This window comes from Chiloscyllium plagiosum, unplaced genomic scaffold (assembly GCF_037043375.1).
Source record: "Chiloscyllium plagiosum isolate Xiang-an unplaced genomic scaffold, Cpla_swu_hap1 HiC_scaffold_18, whole genome shotgun sequence".
Taxonomy (NCBI): Eukaryota; Metazoa; Chordata; class Chondrichthyes; order Orectolobiformes; family Hemiscylliidae; genus Chiloscyllium; species Chiloscyllium plagiosum.
The window spans coordinates 24614902-24636554 of record NW_028270156.1 but is presented as its reverse complement, the minus strand read 5'-3'; the positions used below and the strand labels follow the sequence as shown (position 1 = coordinate 24636554).

At 37.4% G+C, this 21653-nt stretch overlaps 1 protein-coding gene across 1 annotated transcript in view; it reads right to left on the bottom strand.

Moving 5' to 3' along the window:
- Positions 1–21653, bottom strand: part of cstf3 (cleavage stimulation factor, 3' pre-RNA, subunit 3) — a 116184-nt gene that overhangs the window by 72913 nt on the left and 21618 nt on the right. Inside the window, exons 2-3 of the mRNA XM_043705521.2 lie at positions 11607–11708; positions 11212–11307 (exon numbers count right to left, since the gene is read on the bottom strand). Coding sequence (XP_043561456.1) covers positions 11212–11307; positions 11607–11708 — 198 coding nt within the window. The remainder of the gene's footprint in view (positions 1–11211; positions 11308–11606; positions 11709–21653) is intronic.

Below are 21653 nucleotides of genomic sequence, written 5' to 3'. Positions count from 1 at the left end.
AAAGGCACTTTGCTTGGATTAGAAGATATGCAGGTAATGCAAGCTGATTTAAAAAACTATCATAGGGTTCAAAGTGCTTGTCAGTTAAATCGATACAAATAATCAGTCCCAGGATTCTGTAAACACAAGTGCATAACAGTTCCGAAGCAACAAAGTAAGAAGTCAACTATAGCCAGCCATTTTTTTTGGGGGGGGGGGGGGGGGGGGGGGGGGGGTAAGGAAAGAGGGCTAGGGGGGTGGAGAAGAGAGAGAAACACTTTTGTACTCAGTAACTGCAGAAGCATTGTCTCAGAAGAACAGGAGTCACCATAATGATGCAGTAAGAGTCCTATGCCTCCCTATCCCAGGAGAGCAGGACTCAGGCCAACATGCTAACCCACTGAGATGGTAGTAATAATTAAAATCAGCAGACTGGAAATATTAGCTGGGTCCCATCTATGCATCTGCAATGTCTTTATCCACTGGGTTTGAAGAAACGGAGTCAGTGAGATTTTATTCCTTGCAATGTTTTGCTGCCGGTGTTTAAGTTAACAAAGAATAATTTCAAAACAAAAATAAATCATTTTTAACTACAGCAAATTTTAATTGTTTTAGATGATGCAAGAGTCCACAGAAGAATCAACATCTGCTGGTCCATAAAACGTGATTGTGTAGTCTTGATTAGTTTTATACATAGCATAAATCAAAAAACAAACATTTACCATTTGGTTAGATTGTGAGATCTTTTATTGTGTTAAGCCTGTACATTTTATTGCTTAGCTCTATGCATTTTACACCCACATGCATGAATGTCATTTGATTGTGTTAACTAGTTTAAATCCATGTTTTAGCACTTGGGTGTAACATTCAGTATATGGCACCATTTCATTTGGATGTAACATTCACTTTAAGAGAAAAATAATGTATAGGCAATTCCAAGCAAACATGCATTGGTGCAGTGGGAGCATGCCAGTGCTGTTCTGGTATTAAGCAAATGTCCACAGGTAAAAGTTAGTGATCATTTTTAATGAACAGATGACATGCTACCAAAATTTTATGAGATCAATTGCTAGTCAAGCATCGCTGAAACGCTCACTAAATACAGGTCATCACAGCATCAAACCATCCTCAAAAGACTTCCAAAATTAAATATGGCACCTAACCTAAAAATGTAAGTGGAGGGGAAATAAACACTATCTATTTGAAGTTCAGTTAAAAAGGCGTGGTCATCAAGATGTGTTTGAAGAGAGAAATCAGGAAGCAAACAATCACATATTACAAATGCTAATGACTCAGAGGTCTCAGCCATTTTTAACCTCCACTAATGTTTTGAGGGAAGATGGAAGATACTGCAGACTCCAGAAACAATATTAGAATTATAAATTTAAAACTGAAAATAATTTTATCTTCAAATATGAATAAAGTACATGAAAGTCTTTCTAACACAAACATATAAAGGCAGAAGCAGGACTAGGCTATTCACCAGAGTGTGTTCTGCCATTCAATATGATCATGGTTGATCATTGAGCTCAATATCCTAATCCTGCCCTCTCCACATATCCTTTGATCTCGCTAGTCACAAGAGCGTTCTTTACCTCCTCCCCAAAACAATGTTTTGGCCTCAACCACTTTCTACAGTAGTGAATTCCACAGGCTCACCCATCTTTGGGTGGAGCAATTTCTCATCAGTCCTCAAAGGTTTACTCTTTAACATTAAGATATGATCCTTGGTTCTGGATTTCTCCTGCCATCAGGAATATCATTCTTGCATCTAACCAGTCTCGTCCTGTTTAGAATTTAATAGGTTTCTACAAGCTCCCCCCTCATTATTTACACTCCAGTGAACACAATCCTAAACAATTCAATCTCTCCTCATACGCCAGTCCTACCATCCCAGGTATCAATTTGGTAATCCTTGGGTAGACTCCCTCTATAGTAAGAGAAAGGGGCAGCACGGTGGCTCTGTGGTTAGCGCTGCTGTCTCTCAGCGCCAGGGACCCAGGTTCAATTCCCAGCTCAGACAACTATCTGTATGGAGTTTGCACATTCTCCCAGTGTCTGCGTGGGTTTCTTTCGGGTGCTCCAGTTTCCTTCCACAGTCCAAAGATGTGCAGGTCAGGTGAATTGGCTATGCTAAATTGTCCATAGTGTTAGGTGGATTAGTCATGGGTAAATGTAGTCGAACAGGTGGGTTGCTCTTCGGAGGGTCGGTGTGGACATGTTGGGCGAAGGGCCTCTTTCCACACTATAGGGAATAGAACATAGAACAATACAGCACAGAACAGGCCCTTCGGCCCACGATGTTGTGCCGAACATTTGTCCTAGCTTAAGCACCCATCCATGTACCTATTCAATTGCTGCTTAAAGGTCACCAAAGATTCTGACTCTACCACTCCCACAGGCAGCGCATTCCATGCCCCCACCACTCTCTGGGTAAAGAACCCACCCCTGACATCTCCCCTATACCTTCCACCCTTCACCTTAAATTTATGTCCCCTTGTAACACTCTGTTGTACCCGGGGAAAAAGTTTTTGTCTACTCTATCTATTCCTCTGATCATCTTATAAACCTCTCTCAAGTCATCCCTCATCCTTCGCCGTTCCAATGAGAAAAGGCCTAGCACTCTCAACCTATCCTCGTACGACCTATTCTCCATTCCAGGCAACATCCTGGTAAATCTTCTCTGCACCCTCTCCAAAGCTTCCACATCTTTCCTAAAGTGAGGTGACCAGAACTGCACACAGTACTCCAAATGTGGCCTAACCAAACTACTGTACAGTTGCAACATCACTTCACGATTCTTGAATTCAATCCCTCTGCTAATGAACGCTAATACACCATAGGCCTTCTTACAAGCTCTATCCACCTGAGTGGCAACTTTCAAAGACGTATGAACATAGACCCCAAGATCCCTCTGTTCCTCCACCTCACTAAGAACCCTACCGTTAACCCTGTATTCCGCATTCTTATTTGTCTTTCCAAAATGGACCACCTCACACTTGGCAGGGTTGAATCTAATCCTTCCTCAGATAAAGGAGACCAAAGCTGCACACAATATTCCAAGTATGGTCTTACAGCAAGACATCGTTCTTCCTGAACTTGAATCCTCTTGCTACGTAGGCCAACGTATAGTTCATCTTTACTGCCTGCTGTACCTGCACACCTTCAGACACTGGTGCATGAGGACATCCAGGTCTCATTTTAAATTTGGGGGGGGGGGGGGTCAAATAATAATCTGCCTTATTTTTGCTACCAAAATGAATAAACTCTCATTCATAAAATTGCAAAATGGTGGAGCCCTGTTTCCCCAAGTCTAAACTGGTATATTCCATGTTCCAAAATCTACTCAGATGACATTCAAAGATCGCTGGTGGTCACTTTAAACTGGATTTATGCCTTTTGCACATGACTATAAGGAACTTAGTGACAGGTTAAGGACACCATTCCAAAAATGGTCAGAAACTACTGAGCTCTTTCTGTTGTCTATAGTGTAATTCACAGCCATTTGAGATATCATTGATGGCCAAGTTTTTTTTGTTAAAAAGATATCAACAGCCAAGAGCATTTTGCTCTACAAGCAAGTCAAATGCTGGAAATCAAACAAAAAGAATGTTGGTAATACCCAGCTCAGACAAATTTCGCTAACCTTCAGTTAATAAGTTTGCAGGCCAATGTACATTGTAGGTATTTCAACCGAACAACAGCATTTTGGGGTAAGAGTCAGACTTCTCTCCACAGATGCTGCCAGACCTGAGTTTTTCCACTGTTTTAATTTTGTTTACGATTTACAGCACCTGCAATTCTTTGTTTTTATTTAGCATTTTGATAGTTTTGGTTTCAAATTTATCATTTGGACAAAAACAAGCTATAGTTGAAATTGTGTTGGCAAGAGAAGTTGAGTAAATTGCAAACGATCCATAATTTCAGGGTTATAATCATCTGTGCAATTTGCCAAGAGGTATAGATGGGGAAAGCACAAAGGTTTCAAGAAATTGTGCACCAAAAACAGCATAATTCACTCACTTTGCATTAATTCCTGGGGACTGAAGCTAACTCAGTGTCATAAATAACCATGTTCATCCAGGAAATTCTTTACAAATATTTTTATCTTACTCTGCTTCCTAACACATTTCCAACATATTTATAACAAAAGTAGAAGTTGCTGGAAAATCTCAGCAGGTCTGGCAGTATCTATGAAAACAAATCAAAATTAATGTTTCAGGTCTAGTGAACCTTCCTCAAATCTGAGCTTTTCCAGCAACTTATTTGACTTACAGCATCTGCAGTTCTTTCAGTTTTTATCCAGCCTATTTATTTGATTGTTTGCAACATTTATATTTAATCTTCCTGATACTTGATAATGGAAAAAAAACTTCTGAAAACTATCCCTTCACTGTTTCTTATAATTTGCAGATGTCAATGTCTAACAGATCAATTATGATGTTTGGAGTTTTGTTACAGTGGATCATAGTTCAAATATGAGTAAGGCCAAAAGAAAATGTCCTAGATTCCACAAAGGTGAACAAGTGATCGGATCACAGAAATAACTCTCAAGAGCCTCAACTCTTTCTAGAATCTGGAAAGTACAAAATAGTGTTTTTAACTTTTTCAACAAAATGACTTCTGATTCCCATTACTGCTGGGGAATATTCCAAATTGATTTTTTTGATTCATCCATTGACTGCAACTTTACTGTAATTAGTTTTTTGTTAGAAGTCAAAACATAAAATACCTCAAATTCTATATGTAAGGCTTTAGTTGGGACAGTCTAGCAATGCTATGAATTCTTCACATCACTAAGTAGCAAAATTACACCTTCCAGTGTGTGAGTTAATGCAAAAATAAAGGATCTCAGTTCTGTTGTTACATTGTCTGTCAGATGACAGACAATCTACAGAAGCTGTGGAAATTAACTAGCACAAAAAGGAGGGGTTAGATTACACAGGAAGCAAATGTATAACCAAAATTAGTTTGCTCAACTAACTTCTATTTGAAGATTTAGGTAAGTTAAAACAAATGCAATTCCTCATTTGCACTTTAGAGAATCAGGAATCCAACCGGCTACTTGCTGATCGATCTTGAACATAGTTTTTGATGCAGTGGAGGGCAGTGAAGAGAATAAGTAGCATCAATTTAATGCAGAAATTTTCCATTAGTCAATCTTCTGTGGTATGACACACTGAGTCAAAACAAATCACCCCCTTTGAGTTCATTATATTTAGGATAGCAAAGATGCAAGAATTTTAATAAGACAACATACATTGTCCTTTTTTGAGATGCTTTTATTATTCAAAGTTAAACAGCAAGTTACAGCAATTTGGGAAGCAGCGAAGCAGAGACATTTTAACCAGAAAGGTAGAACTGATTGGAGTGTTGGAGTATCTGCAGTTCAGACACTACAGGATGACAGAAGAAAAAGTCTAGTGTACACCATGGCAGGTTTACATTGTAGATACAGACACTGGAATTTAATGGACCAGAAGTGTCAAAGCTTATCAGAAAGCAAGATTTTGATGACATCAAGTGTGCACCAATGATAAGAGTTTAAGATATAAATGTATAAGAGATTAATTTAAGGAAATTTAAACACGAACATAAGGAGGAACGTTCCTGACTTCGACAGTTCAAAGCGGAGTTAGAACAAAAGTTTTAATAGAAGTCGGTCAGGATTCCTCAAAAATGCAAAATGAAAGAGTTTTTAAAAAAATTTGCAATCAAATAATGCAATGTTTGCATTGGAAGATGGGTTGAATTTGAATGTTTTTAAAAAGTAGTTTACTTGATATAACCTAAAGCATACAATTTTCAAAATAAAACTAATTACATTGTACAGCATTTCAATCATGGCTTCTGTGTGTATGCAAATGGGAGGGGGATTGGACAAACAGGAAAGCACAGCTAACCATTATCAAATTCAATGTCAAAATGGTTATAGGGATAAAATAGCCTACACCTGTTTCTTAGGTTGTGTTAGCTATTGCCTAAACAAAGTCAAATAGACAGGGGTCTATATTAAAGTTGAAAACATTCAAATAATTTCTCTCTGTTCCCCACCCTTGGCATTTAAGTGCATTGGGAGAGTTCTGTAACATACTAGGTGGGAGACAATGGTGACCTTTTACATTATTTAAATATACTACATTCAAAGATCTCTTGTACCCTGTATCACATCTGACTAGTTTCATCATCCAGAAAGAGGAAGGATTTAGGAAATGTGAATAAATTTCCAGCCTTCCTCATGTGAGGATAGTTGTAAAATAAAATGCTTAGAAAAGATAGGCCTTTAGCAAATTTAAAAGTTGGCAAAGCTTAAAATTGGAAGGTTTCATTCATAAGTTGCGTCTGCTTTTCATATTTCATTTAAAAAAGTATACACCATCAATAGATTGAACATTTCCCTTCAAGGTTAAAAAGGTGACATCAGACCATAGAGCCGCTTTCTCAGTGAGGCAACTGGTGGTAGTTTAACCTGGAGGACCAGCAGCATTAGGTCAAGAGGAGAGGTTGAGGAGTCCTTCATGGTAACCTCAGTATGGGAATTAAAACCGTGCAACAAACTAGTCATCCAGCCAATGGAGTTGACAGACCAAAGATTAAGGTAAGCTTAGAAATTGTCTTATCTGTTGTTGATTGAGTTTGTTGCTTACACTAAGTTAGGTGGAACAGATTTGAGCAGTAAGTTTAAAAGGAGTGTGTGGGCAAAACTGTGACAAATGTAAAGTTCATTGTTGGGAAAGAAAAGATCCAGGATGGACAAGAATGGTTTCTAAATGGTGAGAAACTAAGAACTGGGAAGGAACACAGTCCAAAGCCATTTGACAACTATGAGAAAAGGCTAATGCTCTCTAAAAAGAGAGGTAGAATACAAAGGGGTGTAAGGTATTATACCAACGTAGGGCTGAACTACATACTGTATTTAGTTATGGGGACCACATTTCATGCTTTGGAAACACCAATCGCTAGAATGATAGCAGGGCTAAAAATTTAAAATCAAGTTAGAACACAGATTAAAACCTTCTCTACCCAAAATAATACTCATCTAATTGAGAGGTTTTATGAAAAGATATTTGTAAGAGTGAAACCAATTTTCTCTTGTGGAAACAAGGGGTAATAACTCTAGTCTTTGAATACCTGGAATGGGATCAGATAACTAAGCTTTAAAAATAATTGTCATGGGGTAGAATCTGTTATTTAGAAGCAAGCTCATTTCAAAAATGGTTCTATATTCAAGAAAATCTGGAATGTTTCATGCGAGACATCTGTTATAAATGGGAGTTTTAAAAAATCTTTGTAAACATTTCCCCCCTCCACCACCTGTGTTAATGTTAAAAGGATATCAATCAGTTGCAAAATGGAAATTCTAGCATTGATTAAAGTCTGTCACCTATACAGAACCCTTCATTACCACCAAATATTCTAAATGCATTTTCAATATCATGAAGCACTTTTGAGGCACAGACATTGTTGGAATGTGGAAGCCAAATTGCACACTGCAAACTCCCATTGGTTGTAATGGGTGATGACCAAATAATTGATTTTTCTTGAATCTGATAGTACAGAAATATTGGCCAGGATGTTGGCTACTCCTTATCTGCTGCTAGTCACCATCCCAATCTCCAAAGCAGTAGCTAGAGTTTTTATTTGTTCTACTTTGGCCGTTCAGATCCCTAATAGCAAATTATGGGTAGTTATGTGCGGTGTACCTGCTTCTATTTAAAATTTGATTGAGACAGACTGAATCATATCATCTTAAGACAATAAAATGGCAGGTACAAAAACAATTATCCTAATCTTTTGGAGTACCCAACTTCCTATTGCTACTTTACCTTCCATAAAACCATCATTCCAATTTGCTCCAAAGTAATCATGCTGTGGCATCACATACAAAACAGAGTTCTGAAACCTATCAAACTGCAACTGCTAAAAGCATTGCTTTTGCCACAGTATACATTTGAGGGGTTCTTGTGGTACAGTGGTAGTGTCAATATCTCTGGAACAGAAGACTCAGGTTCAAGTCCCACCTGCTCACAATAGGTCTGATCAGATTGATTAAAAATATCTACACTAATCACAGAATCATAGACATCGTAACCTTTGGTCTTGCGTGATAATGCAGACCCATTACCACACTGCCTTAAGACAACTTGCGACTGGTAAGGATACAAGTATAGATATTACAAAATGGAACCTTCCAATGTGCCCACATCGTTCTTGTGCAAACGTGTTTGATAGTTTTGCTTTTAAGTAAGTTCTGCACAGATGTCTAATATATGAATGTATATATGGAATGCACTAAAATGAGTTGTAAAATAAAATTCTGAAGTAGTTATCTCTCAGTAACAAACAAAATTGAGGGCATTACCACAATTCTAAAATACACATTCCAGAATCCAATTTTGATTTCAAGTGTTTCTTCATTCTCTCAATTTTTCCTCTGCATACATGCCATGTTGAGAGTGGTCAACAGTAGAAGTGCTGAAACTCACTTTCAGAAATCAGTTTTGTTTCAATAGGAACCCACCATCAAGAAATCACAAACAAGCACACAAAGTTTTTATTTAGCTGCACAGTATATTGCCCTGATTACCAAATGCTCCTGTGCAAGTTAAGTTTTGTGGACTAACGCTTAGAATACACAAGTAATGCTTGCTGGGTAGTGCGTGTTTAGACATGTCTGGTGAAGACGAAATCAGGCTTCATAATTACCTGTTAAATATTTGATTAAGATTTTTCTTGTGAGATGCTAAAGGACATTTGTGAAATAATGCGCCATCTCAAGACAGCTTTTGGGAGACATATGGGAAAGTTTGAAAGGGAAGTGTTACAACAATATGTGGGTAGAACTTATTGCAATGTTGTATTTATGAATCTAAGACATCAGATAACTCAGTATAATGGGAAAAATTCAAGGTACAACTTACTGTTCTCAATGTTTGCGTACTATTAATCTGATCAATTCTACTTTAAACAGGTTTCATTTCAAAATTACTGCCTACACAAAACAAAGCCACAATGCTGGGCTGTTACTTTAATAATTTGCTTTACACTAGAAAATACGTGGAAGATTGAAATCTCAGTGCAGATTAAATTAGTCTGCATCTCACATGTTCTCCTGAATTTACCTTAGATGCCTGCAAAATTCATGTAATCTCAGAAATTTCTAGTACTCACCACAATTGCTGTTTCCTAACAAATTTTATTCAAATAACCACCTGATAAACATATGAACCTTATTTTTCAAATTATCTCCCCAATTAACTCACTTACATCAAGTATTGGGGCACTTTACCCTATTGTCTAATTAGCCATGTTACTTTTATTGCCAAATTTGCTTTTCAAAATTTATAATACGATTTAGATATATTGTTTTCACATTGCAAGAAGCAATATTTTGTTGCTATCTATCCCTGTGCATTTACAATTAGTCTTTCATACATAACAGCTTCTAGACTTCTTTAATACTTATGGCTCCATCAGTGGAAGGTAGAAGACATCCTTTCTGTTTTTCTCAATACCATTCTCTTCTGCCCCGACTGTGCCTAGCAGAGTTCAGAACAGAAACTCAAACTGAATCACACGATCTCCAATTCCATGGTGAACATTTAAAACACCAAGTTCTGCCAAAATTGAATGTTATTTGTGGTAGGGTTGCAAAAGCCATAAGAAAAATGAACAGGAATGAACTGATTGACAAAACAAATTTATCTAATCCAAAAGATGAGAAAAAAACAGGAAAATCAGTTCCATGAAGCATATTAAAAACAAATAAATCAGAGATAGTGTATAAAAACAATGCCAAAATGAAGACTGTAGTGTCAACAAAATACAGGCAATGTTGTGGAAAAAAACAAATTTTTTAATGATTCTCCTGTGCAAGATTACAGCTCGGAGGATTCTTTTTGAATTAAGGTCACATTACATATGGTTACAATTGCTACAGGATTAATAAAATAACATTATATCCATCTGGTAAAAAGTATCAGCAGAGAACAAAATTCACAAATAAAACTATAGCTTGACCTGATATCATGGTATCTTGCTGTTTACCAGGTTTGTGAAAGCTGCATTCATTTCAATCTAGTAAAAAGAAATTGACAAATGGCTGGACCTGAAGTTATTCTCATTATGGCTCTGTGGAAGGATCAGTTTGCAACAACCATGATTAACTTGGTCTCAATCCTGTGTTTTTAACTGTGTGATGGTAGGTGGACGATGGACAGTGCACTATCATTCTAGACACTGCCTCTAAGACAACAAAATCACATTAAGATATGGTATACATTATTGTTAAGTCTGTTTCCTCAAAGACAATTAGCCTTTGTGCAACAGTGACAACTGAAATGTCATGGCATGACAAACCCTTGTTTTAACTAGACTATGTATTGTACCAAAACAATCTCACAGCAAGAAATGGATGCTGAAAGTCAATATGGACCATGAAAGAAACAGCAATTTTTGTTAGGACCTGGTTTCAAGACTCAATTTTTTCAAATACATTAATGTTCATGAAATTAGTAATGACAAACAACTAATATTAACTACTGAATATGAAGATTGTTTATTTAAATAGTTTATTAAACCAGGACTTTAATATAATGTTACTTAAAAGCATTAATTTAATTACACATATTCAATGACTTAATCTTTTGATTGTGTCTGGCATGAGTATCTAAAGCATTTATTTCAAACTTTTTAAAGATAAAATAAAGCAAGGTCAGAAATAGCTGCAGGCTGATCAGAACAATGCTAGCCCTAGATTGGAAATAAAGTTTAATCAAACAATACAGAATTAAAAAGATTAATAATCTCTGTTGGAAAACAAAATGCCTCAGCTTGATAATATACTATTAAATACAAGATACTGTGAGTGAACAGAATAAATGAACTCTAAAGAAATGACACGGGAGGCAATAAAGAGACACATGACAACTGAATAAAAGGCCAAAGCACATCAGATACCATTAAAGACTATTTTAATGTTGTTGCAACTTCAACATGCAACAATCATTGGTGTGCAATAGGCCCACCCATTAAAATTTCATTTAAAATGCTTTAAATCCCTACATAAAATACAGTCTGTATCTACAAATATTAAGTCCCGACCATCTTTAGTTAAGAGTCTGAATATTCACCTAAAACGATTGTCTAAAATAACTCACTGGTTTGAACTTCATGAAGCAGGGAATGTTACTTTAAAATTAACCTATAAAATTAAGAAGAAAAAGTATTAACCTCAGCTTCAATGTATAGTTTCCAGAATCTGCCAGAGCTCGGGAACTGGGTAACAAGTCGCTCATAGGTCTTCCGCGCTTTGTCTATGGGTTGGTTCTAAAAGTAAAAACCATCAAAAGTAATTTTTTTTAAAACAGTGTTTAAAAATATGCAGTCATAAGCTTTGGATGTTTTCCTCCCCAGTCATCTATTTGTCTATGGGTTGGTTCTAAAAGTAAAAACCATCAAAAGTAATTTTTCTTTTTAACAGTGTTTAAAAATATGCAGTCATAAGCTTTGGATGTTTTCCTCCCCAGTCATCTAAATAAGAGGCAATATCCACAATTGCTTTAGAAATCATATTGTGCAAGTTTTTGAACTGTATAGCAAACAAACATAACCCTATTTCACTAAACCTGTGCCTCTCGTATGAGAATGCTCCATGCATCAAGGTCATATGGATTTTCTTCTAATTTCTTTTCTGCCTTCTTCACTTTTTCAGGAACATACTCTGGGGCCTGTGGAGAAAAAGAGCATAAACTTACACAATCATGTGTACCACATCTAGCGGTTTTATATTTAAAAACTGAATGATTCAAACACTAACAAAGCTGCATCAACTCATACAGCAAATTACAGAAAATTTCTGTAATAACCTTTGAAATTAAAACACGCAAGTTGCATCCCCACAGCACAATAATACTGAAATGCTTAAATTTTGAGCATGGATGGTTATAATACATGGAGATCACAGCGAATCAGACAGCATCCATGGAGAGAGACAAAACTAATGTTGAGTCTGGATAACTTTTCAGAGCTCTCTGAAGAGTCATCTAGACTCAATATTAGCTTGCTTTCTCTCTCAGTGGATGTCATCTGACCCGCTGCGATCTCCAGCATTTGTTTTCAGTACAGATTCCAGCTTCTGCAGTAAGGTTTACTGGGTTTTAATACAACTGGATGGGTTGAGTAAAAATCGGTTTTAGCAGATCACCAGTTTAAACTTGAGATTAATGTATCACCTTCAAAACATTCCTCCTAAATAAAAACTAAGGTTTTGACCAACTTGAAAATATTAAGCATTCCATCAACTGAAATAATTTGTCAATACAAGCAACTTAACATCTTTAGTATCTGGTTTTTTCTTAAATACAGTCAACAGATCATGCCATTTTTAGAGGTAAATCCCTCGATGCCACACAGAACAGGAAGGTGCAGTTGACACGGCACCTGAGTTAGAGACATTAGATTATATTCCCTACAGTATGGAAACAGACTCTTCGGCTCAACAAGTCCACACCGACTCTCCGACGGGTAACGCACCCAGACGCATTCCCCTATTCTTTATTTACCCCAGACTAATGCATCTAACACTATGGGCAATTTAGCACAGCCAATTCACCTAACCTGCAAATGTTTCGATTGTGGGAGGAAACCTGAGCACCTGGAGAAAATCCACGCAGACACACGGAGAATGTGCAAACTCCACACAGATAGTCGCCCAAGGCAGGAATTGAACCCGGGTCCCTGGCACTGAGAGGCAACAGTGCTAACCACTGAGCCACAGTGGTTACTAGATACAGAAAGTAGGTATGCAAAAAATGGGGCAGATTGAGTATAAGGGAGGCTACCAACTCCCGAGGAAAAAAAATGTACATTTTAAAATATTAGGTATTAGGTACTTTGGAAGAGTTTGATGTTCTCAAATCACAAAGGAGAAAATTATTTCTCAGGGTTAAGAGAATCGTTTTTGAGATGGGATTCAAAATAAGTTGGCAAAATCATTGAAATTAGACTTTGGCATTGCGAAGTGAATTCAGTACTCTGCCCTCCACATAAGGCTGGTAATAATCTGGAACATCACAAAAATCTGTGAATTCTAGCTCAGTCAAAACTTTCAAGAAAGATTGGCAGATGTTTTGCATTCTCAAGGATATATAAATCATAAAAATCATGTAACTAATTCAGTTTTAGAACAGGCCAGAGGAGCTGAATGGCATTCTTCAGTTCTTGCATCTGGGTTCAAACCCATGCTTGCGCACAATAATTTAAACTGTATTTTATACTGGAGTGAAAGGATAATTCAGCTCATCTTGACTTAAAAATCAACAATCCAACATAGGGTTCAAGCTGTACAGTTTTTACAGAGGGTAACATCCTGAAATTGCAAAATAAGTGATTGCTGGTGTTATTTTGTTGGTACAACCACTCTAAGGTCAGCGAGTAGTTAAGTGATTCAGATAATGTATTTTCCATATTCAATACTAGGTCTGTCCTTTATCAGATTATCTCTGCCACAAGCATAAGTTTGGGATCGTAGCAATGGGAAAACAGGAGAAAAAGTTTTTAAATGAAACACCTTTCACTGGAATACAGCATGCCTGTGAACAGCAAGTGAAGGCATAATCACACAACACCTTGATTTACCAAATACCACTGGCACTCAAACAAGAAGAATGTGAGACAGTTACTGGATACAAACTGCATCACCTAGGAATAAGTCAATGACTTTAGGAGAGATGAGAAGGAGAGATAATTGGCAAGACAAATGCACTGTAACTTCGTTTACAGAAGACCTGAATGTTAATAAGATAATTGTCTTGAAATAATGTGTTGATGTATCTGAATTTATTGACAGTTGCCAGTATCCATTTTGATAATACGAAAATGGAACCTAATAGGTCAAATGAACAATTTAAAAACATTCCTGAACAAATGTGTCACAGATTTCACACCACATCTCGTAAGAGCAAAGTCAGATCAAGAACATCACTTAAATGTTGACGGCATTTGGAAACACCTAACATTTGTCCATCTGATTTACTATCCACAGCACCTTTGAAAGTTCACATCTGGACTTGATCATACATGCTACATGCTGAGGTGATAATTATAGTCAAAATAAAGCAAGCATATTTACTTAAACTTCATCCAGAAACACTAAGGCAACCTCCTTTTAACCAGGAAAAGGTGTAAGAGAATTGAGAAAAATAAAATGAGACATAAAAAAGCACCACATATTTAAAATGTGGATCATTCTTGGGTGAAGTAATGTAAGAATGCAAAAGGTTATTCGTTTCTTATGAAAGCAATAAGGTATTTGACCATTATTACTCAAAGCTCCGCAACGTCCATAATCTTCTCGTCAAACTAATAACCATGATAACTTGCAAGTTCTGATTTTACAGAAGAAAATACATTTGTAAAGTCAAACTCTGCTAACTCAAATCTAAATTTTACCTCAAGCCTTGAATTTACATAAAGAAACAAAATAAAACAAATTCAAAGTCTAAACCTATGTGTAAGAGTATTAATCAGACTCCCATTAAGGTCATTTTTCTCCCATCAAATGGAGTATTGCCAACACAAATTGAATATTTCTCCCTCATTCAGAGGTATAACTCATTCGACTGAGTAACACGAGAAAGTTACGATTAAGATAGCCAGCATCCAATTATTTCCCCCCTTCTCATGGTTTTGAAATACCAGGAATTCCTTGACATTTAAAAACGGTACTGAACCATTTGTGGTAATTGAACTTGAGCAGTAAAGCTTTACTCATGATTTAACATTGGAACAACACTGAAGCTGCAGTGTAATCATTTCTTTAGACAAACTGGTTGGAAAGTATGAAAATAAATTTTTAGAATTTTAACAAGTCAGTAGAATCAACTGATTAGATTTGTACAGAGAAGCACAGTTCTGTAGTAAGACCTAAAGATTCTCAAGTAACAAATGCAGAAAACATTCAATCCTACCCAAATAAAATTTGTTTGCTAGTTTTTCTTTAATCACTTTGCTAAATGTTAGGACAGAGTATGGCAGCTGTTGATAGTTTGGTTACTACGTGGATATTCTCATGGAAAATACTAGCAGCTTCAATAACCACCAGAGATCATCAAATCACTAACCTCTAACCAACTACAATGCAACTGAGGAAGGGCTTATGCCCGAAGCGTCGATTCTTCTTCTCTTTTGATGCTGCCTGACCTGCTGCGTTTTTCCAGCAACACATTTTTAAGCTCTGATCCCCAGCATCTGCAGTCCTCACTTTCTCTAACAATGCAACTTATTCCAAGATGGCTTAAGGCAATATCAGCAGTGGAACAAGAACTAAAACTGGAGCAACATGGAGGGTTTTTTAAAAATGGCTGGAACAGTTTGGAGATGGGCAACAGATGGCATGCAGGGATTTGCACACGTCAATGTTAAATCCAAGATGGAATGCAATAAGATATAGGACTGAATTGAGAAGGAACTTCTTCACCCAGAGGGTTATGAATCTATGGAATTCCCTGCCAGGTGTAGTAGTTGAGGCTTCCTCAATAAATGTTTTTTTGAACAGTAAAGGAATTAAGGAGAATGGACAAGTGGAGCTAAGGCCAGGAAAGGTCAGGCATGATCTTGTTGAATGATGGAGCAGGCTTGAAGGGCCAGATGGCCTACTCCTAGTTCTTATACACATGTTGTAAAGGAGGTCCTCAACATACATTATGCATCAGGAAAGTGCAACTTATACTGAAATAACATTGAGAAATTTTTCTCCATAATAACATACAGAAAACGTTTTATTAACCAGTACCTATGGGACCAGGAGTGAAGGAGGTGGTTGATCAAATATTCTAGGTGATCAAGGAGGTCCACATAATCAATGTAAAAATATATACTAAATAATAAAAACAATGCAGTCAGTATGCACATTTTTATTTTATTTACAGCATAAATCACAAATATGACAACTTTGTTTTAAATAAAACCTATTGGCAATCTTTCCCACAAGAAATGGAATAAGTAGGGACAGGGACTATAATTTAGGCAAATGTGTTTCATACCTAGCAACCATACTATGTACACTTACCCCATACAAAATGAGGTAACACAGTGACTCAAAAGCATCAAGACAGGATGGCGGTGCAGACTTGCTTTGTATCAAAGCACACAATTCACAAAATTGAAGTCTAAAACAACCACGACGAAATGTTACATTTAACTCCTCAAAGTCAATATGTGAATGCAAAACCGTGTATTAGCAGACCCTCTGCACAGGCAGTCAGGGGACGTAGTAGTCTGCCTTCTATCTTCCAAATAAAATACATAAGTCAAACACACACGCATACATGCATGCATGTGCACACAAAGCTGTACAAGCCATACAAGTCCCAATTTAAAAGCCTTTGCTCATCAGCTGACAGTAGATGAGTACACACAAATATCAGCATCCTCCAGAAGAGGCATTATGAGCACATAAATACATGACTACGGATCTATTTACATGTGAGACAAAAACAAAAAGGTACTGAAATGATTGGTAAATCTTGATAAATCTAGAAAATGTCCAAAGAACGTTGTCACAAGTTTAATGGGGCTGTATGCCACCTGCCTTATTACAGGAAGTCAAGTTTATGTATAACTCTAGAAAAACAGACAAGAAAAGCTTATAGGGAGATAAAAGATAGGTTTATTGTTTATTAATTGATAGAAAGCCTGGTTGGAAGAGATGATGGACCTCTGTACAGATCATTTCCAAGCAATCATTTTTGGTCTTGGTTTTTGTCCCAAAATACGACAGAGTTAGAAGGAAAAGGTTTCCAAGTTTTCAAGTCTCAAACTCTGTCCCTTTCTTGGCTGGTGCATTTGGGAACTTTAAAGTTTCCATATCTCAGTATTTTGGCTACTTGGTAAACAGTGCAAAGTTAACTGTGATCACTTGCTGAGACTTGAAATAATTCAGTTTCTATCAAAGCCTTGTTTGGAAGGCTTTTTCATCAGTCTATGGCTGTCAGCAATACAATTTGTCAAGTAGAAAAGTAGTGAATTGAGAATCGGTGGCACGGTGAGAATCGGGCGGCACGGTGGCACAGTGGTTAGCACTGCTGCCTCACAGCGCCAGAGACCCGGGTTCAATTCCCGACTCAGGCGACTGACTGTGTGCAGTTTGCACGTTCTCCCCGTGTCTGCGTGGGTTTCCTCCGGGTGCTCCGGTTTCCTCCCACAGTCCAAAGATGTGCAGGTCAGGTGAATTGGCCATGCTAAATTGCCTGTAGTGTTAGGTAAGGGGTAAATGTAGGGGAATGGGTGGGTTTCGCTTCAGCGGGTCGGTGTGGACTTGTTGGGCCGAAGGGCCTGTTTCCGCACTGTAATCTAATCTAATCTAATCTAATCCCTCAAAATTTTCAGTTGCTTTTAGACCATTGATCTATCAAAGTGTTTTCTTTCTTTTGCTTTTTTTAAATATCACCTAGAGTAGTATTGCCTTGTGTTGTGATTAAAAAGGGACAATTCTAATTCTCATTCTAGTTCTAGAGTTCTTAAGGGAAGCCTTGAGGGAGAATTAAGAATGAGATCTAATTGACATATACAAGATAATTAAAAGGGGATTGACAAACTAGATGTAGAAAGGATGGTTCCTCAAGCGGAGTAATTTAAAACAAGAGGTTGTACTTTTTGAATAAGGGATAATTGATCTAAAACAGAAATGAGAAGAAATTAGTTCTCTCAAAGGGTCATGAATTTGCAAAATTCACTAACCCGGAATATGGTAGATGCTAGGACATGACTAAATCTGAGGAAATAGACAGATTTTTAATGAGCAAGCACAAAAATGCAATTGAGGCCAAGATGAGATCAGCCATGATCATATGGAGTGTAGACAGAAAGAGGCCTCCTACCTGTCTATTTTGGATTCAAGTATTTGCAGGTTTTTTTGTCTCTAACCATGATCATATGAAATGGCACAGAAAAAAAAGCTACAGATGCTGAAATCCAAAGCAGACAAGCAAGAGACTGAGAAACACAGCATGCCTCAGGTGGAGAAGTTGACGTTTCAGGTATAAGCATTCTTCAGGAATGAAGGTAGGGGTAGGGGAGGTTTAAAGGGTGGGGAGAGAGTCAGAATGGTAGGGTGAATACAGGTGGTGGGTACGACCTGGTTGGTCGACGGGAGGAGTGAATCCGGTTGGTAGCTGGAAGGTACACAGTCAGTAAGATAAGTGGAAGGAAGGTGGGGTCGGAGAGGGAGAAGTGGCAGAGCAGGCTCAAGGAACAGAAGTGCCTACTCCTAGTTCTTATTTTCAATGAAAACTGGTTATTAACTAGTTTTATTTACCTCACTTGCAAATTTTACACTTAAAATTTTGATTGTCTGTCAAGGTATTTTTCAACATATAATTTCAGATACATCACACTGTAAACTTTTGCTATAAATTCTGTGCCTTACAATTGTGTCCTCCACAACCACCTGATGAAAGACTAATGTACTTCCAATTAAACCTGTTGGACTATAACCTGGTGTTGTGTGATTTTAAACAGATAAAGACAAGAGTCAGAGATAAACGGCATGGAAACAGACCCTTTTGGTCCAACTTGTCCAAGCCAATCAAATATCTTAAATTAATCTAGTCTCATTTGCCAACATTTGGCCCATTTTCCTCTAAACCTTTCCTATTCATGCAACCATCCAGATACCTTTTAAATGATGGAATTGTACCAGCCTCCGTCACTTCCTCTGGCAGTTCATTCCATACACGCACCACCCTCTGCATGAAAAAGTTGGCCTTCAGGCCTCTTAAATCTTCCCCCCCCCCACCTTAAACCTATGCCCTCCAGTTTTGGGCTCTGCTACCCTGGGGAAAAGAACTTGGCTATTCACCCTATCCATGCCCCTCATTTTTATAAATCACAACTCTATAATGTCACCCCTCAGCTTCCAATGCTTTAGGGAAAATAGCCGGAACCTATTCAACTTCTCCCTATAGCTCAAACCTTCCAATCCTGGCAACATCCTTGTACATCTTTTCTGAACCCTTTCAAGTTCCACAACATTCTTCATAGAGCATGCAGTATCCCAAAAGTGGCTAACCAATGTCCTGTAAAACCGTAGCATGACCTCCTATTCTCAATGCACTGACCAATAAAGGCAAACATACCAAATGCCTTCTTCACTATGCTGTCTACTGCAACTCCACTTTCAAGAAACTATGAACCTGTACTCCAAGGTCTCCTTGTTCAGCAACATTCCCCAAGACCTTCCCATTAAGTGTATAAAAGTCCTGCTAGGATTTGTCTTTCCAAAATGCGGGACCTTCTACTTATCTAAATTAAACTCCATCTACCACTCTTAGGATCTTGCTCAGATGGGTCTATCGTATGGAGGTAACCTTGGCCGCACACTACAGCACCAATTCTGTAAACAATCACCTCTGCTCCTGCTTCATTTGTACTCAATTTGCTTGAGGAAACTTTGTGTAGTCAGAATTCAGGTAAGTGTTCCTGTTCAGAACATTGCAAAAAGTTCTCTCTTTTTATGGGAGCAATTATGCAAACATAAATGGATCATTGTGGTCTGTTTTATTGGCCTCAGAAATAGAGGATCCTATGCTACCAGTGTCAAAAAAGGGATACAGTGAAGAAACAAAGATTGTGCCAAAACAAGGAATGAATTGATATATGAAACCCAAAGAAAAAGAAACAAGTTGAAGACCAACCCAACAAAAAAAGAAACAAAGACTCAAAGGTCAAAATACAATTTGCCCTAACTTCCTCAGCAGAATCAAAAGTTAAGGCTTAAACATGGTGGGAGGTTTAAGGATAGGAAGGACTGTAATATACTTAAAAGATGTAAGCAGCAAGTTCTAAGTGATCTGACAAGTTTATAACTAGATAAATCTCCAGGGTTAGACAAAAATGTATCCCAAGCTGCTGAATGAGGAAAGGGAGGAAATTGCAGAGGTGTTGGTAATAATTTTCAATTTCTCTTTGACCACAGGAGGATTATCAACGTGTTACTGTTATTCAAGGAAGAAGAGAGATGAACCAGGAAACTACAGGCCAAATCAGTCCATAATCAGTGGAAGAGGAACTGCTGGAAGCAACTCAGACAGAATTAATCTACATTCAGACAGTCAGGAACTAAAGAATAGACAGCATTGTTAGGTAAAGTGAGATCACATTTGACCAATTATACTGAATTTTTCAGAAGTAATCAGGTGTATAGATAAGAGCAATGTATTCAATGTAGTTTATTAGAACTTCAGAAAGGCTTTTGATAAAGTCCCACATGGGATACTGGGTATGAAGTTAGGAGCCTATAGTGATCCAAGAAAATTTGGCAAATTGGATACAGAATTGGCTGAGTGGCAGGAAGCAGAGGGCAATGATTGAAGTGTATGTGCGTGGCATAAACAAATTGACACACTAGTTTAATTTCTTGTAACTGCAACATTCATTATCATTTCTGACCAATGAGATCACAACCAATTGTTTAAAAATGTTTATTTGTCTCCATTTTTTCCCCAAATAAAAGGATGGCAAATGAATAATTTCTAACTTTTAATATAACAAAGATATTGCATCTTACTTGAAATGTATCTTTGAAAACATATTCTGCATACATGTAAATACTTATATAAATCTTTCACAAATTAAGTGCCAATGTTTGTCCTTCACTAAGTCATAAATCCTTTGTTATTTAATTGCAAGTTCCTTCTTCTCATGTAGACAGTTCATCACTGGAGCACTGCTGATTATTTTCTGTTCAAGACAAATCCAAGTACTTTCACATATTATACATAACGGTTAGATATGAATAAAGTATAGACATCTGTGGCTTTGTCTATTAGTTACAAAATTCTACCTTGACTGTAATTCTGTATACATCGCATGCAAATGATCATAAACAGGTCACTTTGAATAAATTGCTCCATAACCAAAGTGCCTGTTTGCTGTCCTTAGGCAATTGGATCTTGTTTCTCTAAGTGCTACCTTCCAGTATACAGGTAGGCATCCCTTTATCCGAAACGCTCCAAAGTCCGAAGGTTTTTTTGTGAACTTTTTTTCTTATTAACAAGGTTGTTTAGCGCGCGCACACAGTTAACCCAAGTCAACATCCACTCGATGCATGTCACTCAAATGCGACGTTGGGGGGGGGCAGCATCGCTGGCCTCAGTTTTGTTTCAGGGCCTGCTTTACTCAGTCTGCTGCTCCAGTAAGATTTTTAAAAATTTTACCATGAAACTGTCACTTATTCTGAAATTCAACAAATTCTGAGCATTTTGGATAAAGGATTGTGCACCTGTATAAACATAGCTCTTCACTTCAAAGATGTTCTGGGACTTCTGGACTGTGAAGAATAGCTAAACATTTGCAGACGAGGGTAATCCAAAAAAAAAAACGTGCTTAGGCTTCATTTGAGGCCCAGCAAGCAGATCAAGAATTAAACAAGTTGGTACAAAATCAGCCCACACTTTAGTGGAGGCAGATTTGTACTGTTATGATGCCAAAATGAAATTTCAAGAGGAAATGGAGATATCCTTAAGAGTAGACAAATAGTGGACAGTTATTCACAGGTAGTGGACATACACACACAAATCAAAGACATTTGGCAGGTGGAAAATTAAATTCCTATACAGAACATGCAGAAAATATGGAAAACGACTAGCTCAGTCTTCATAAACTCATAATAGAGA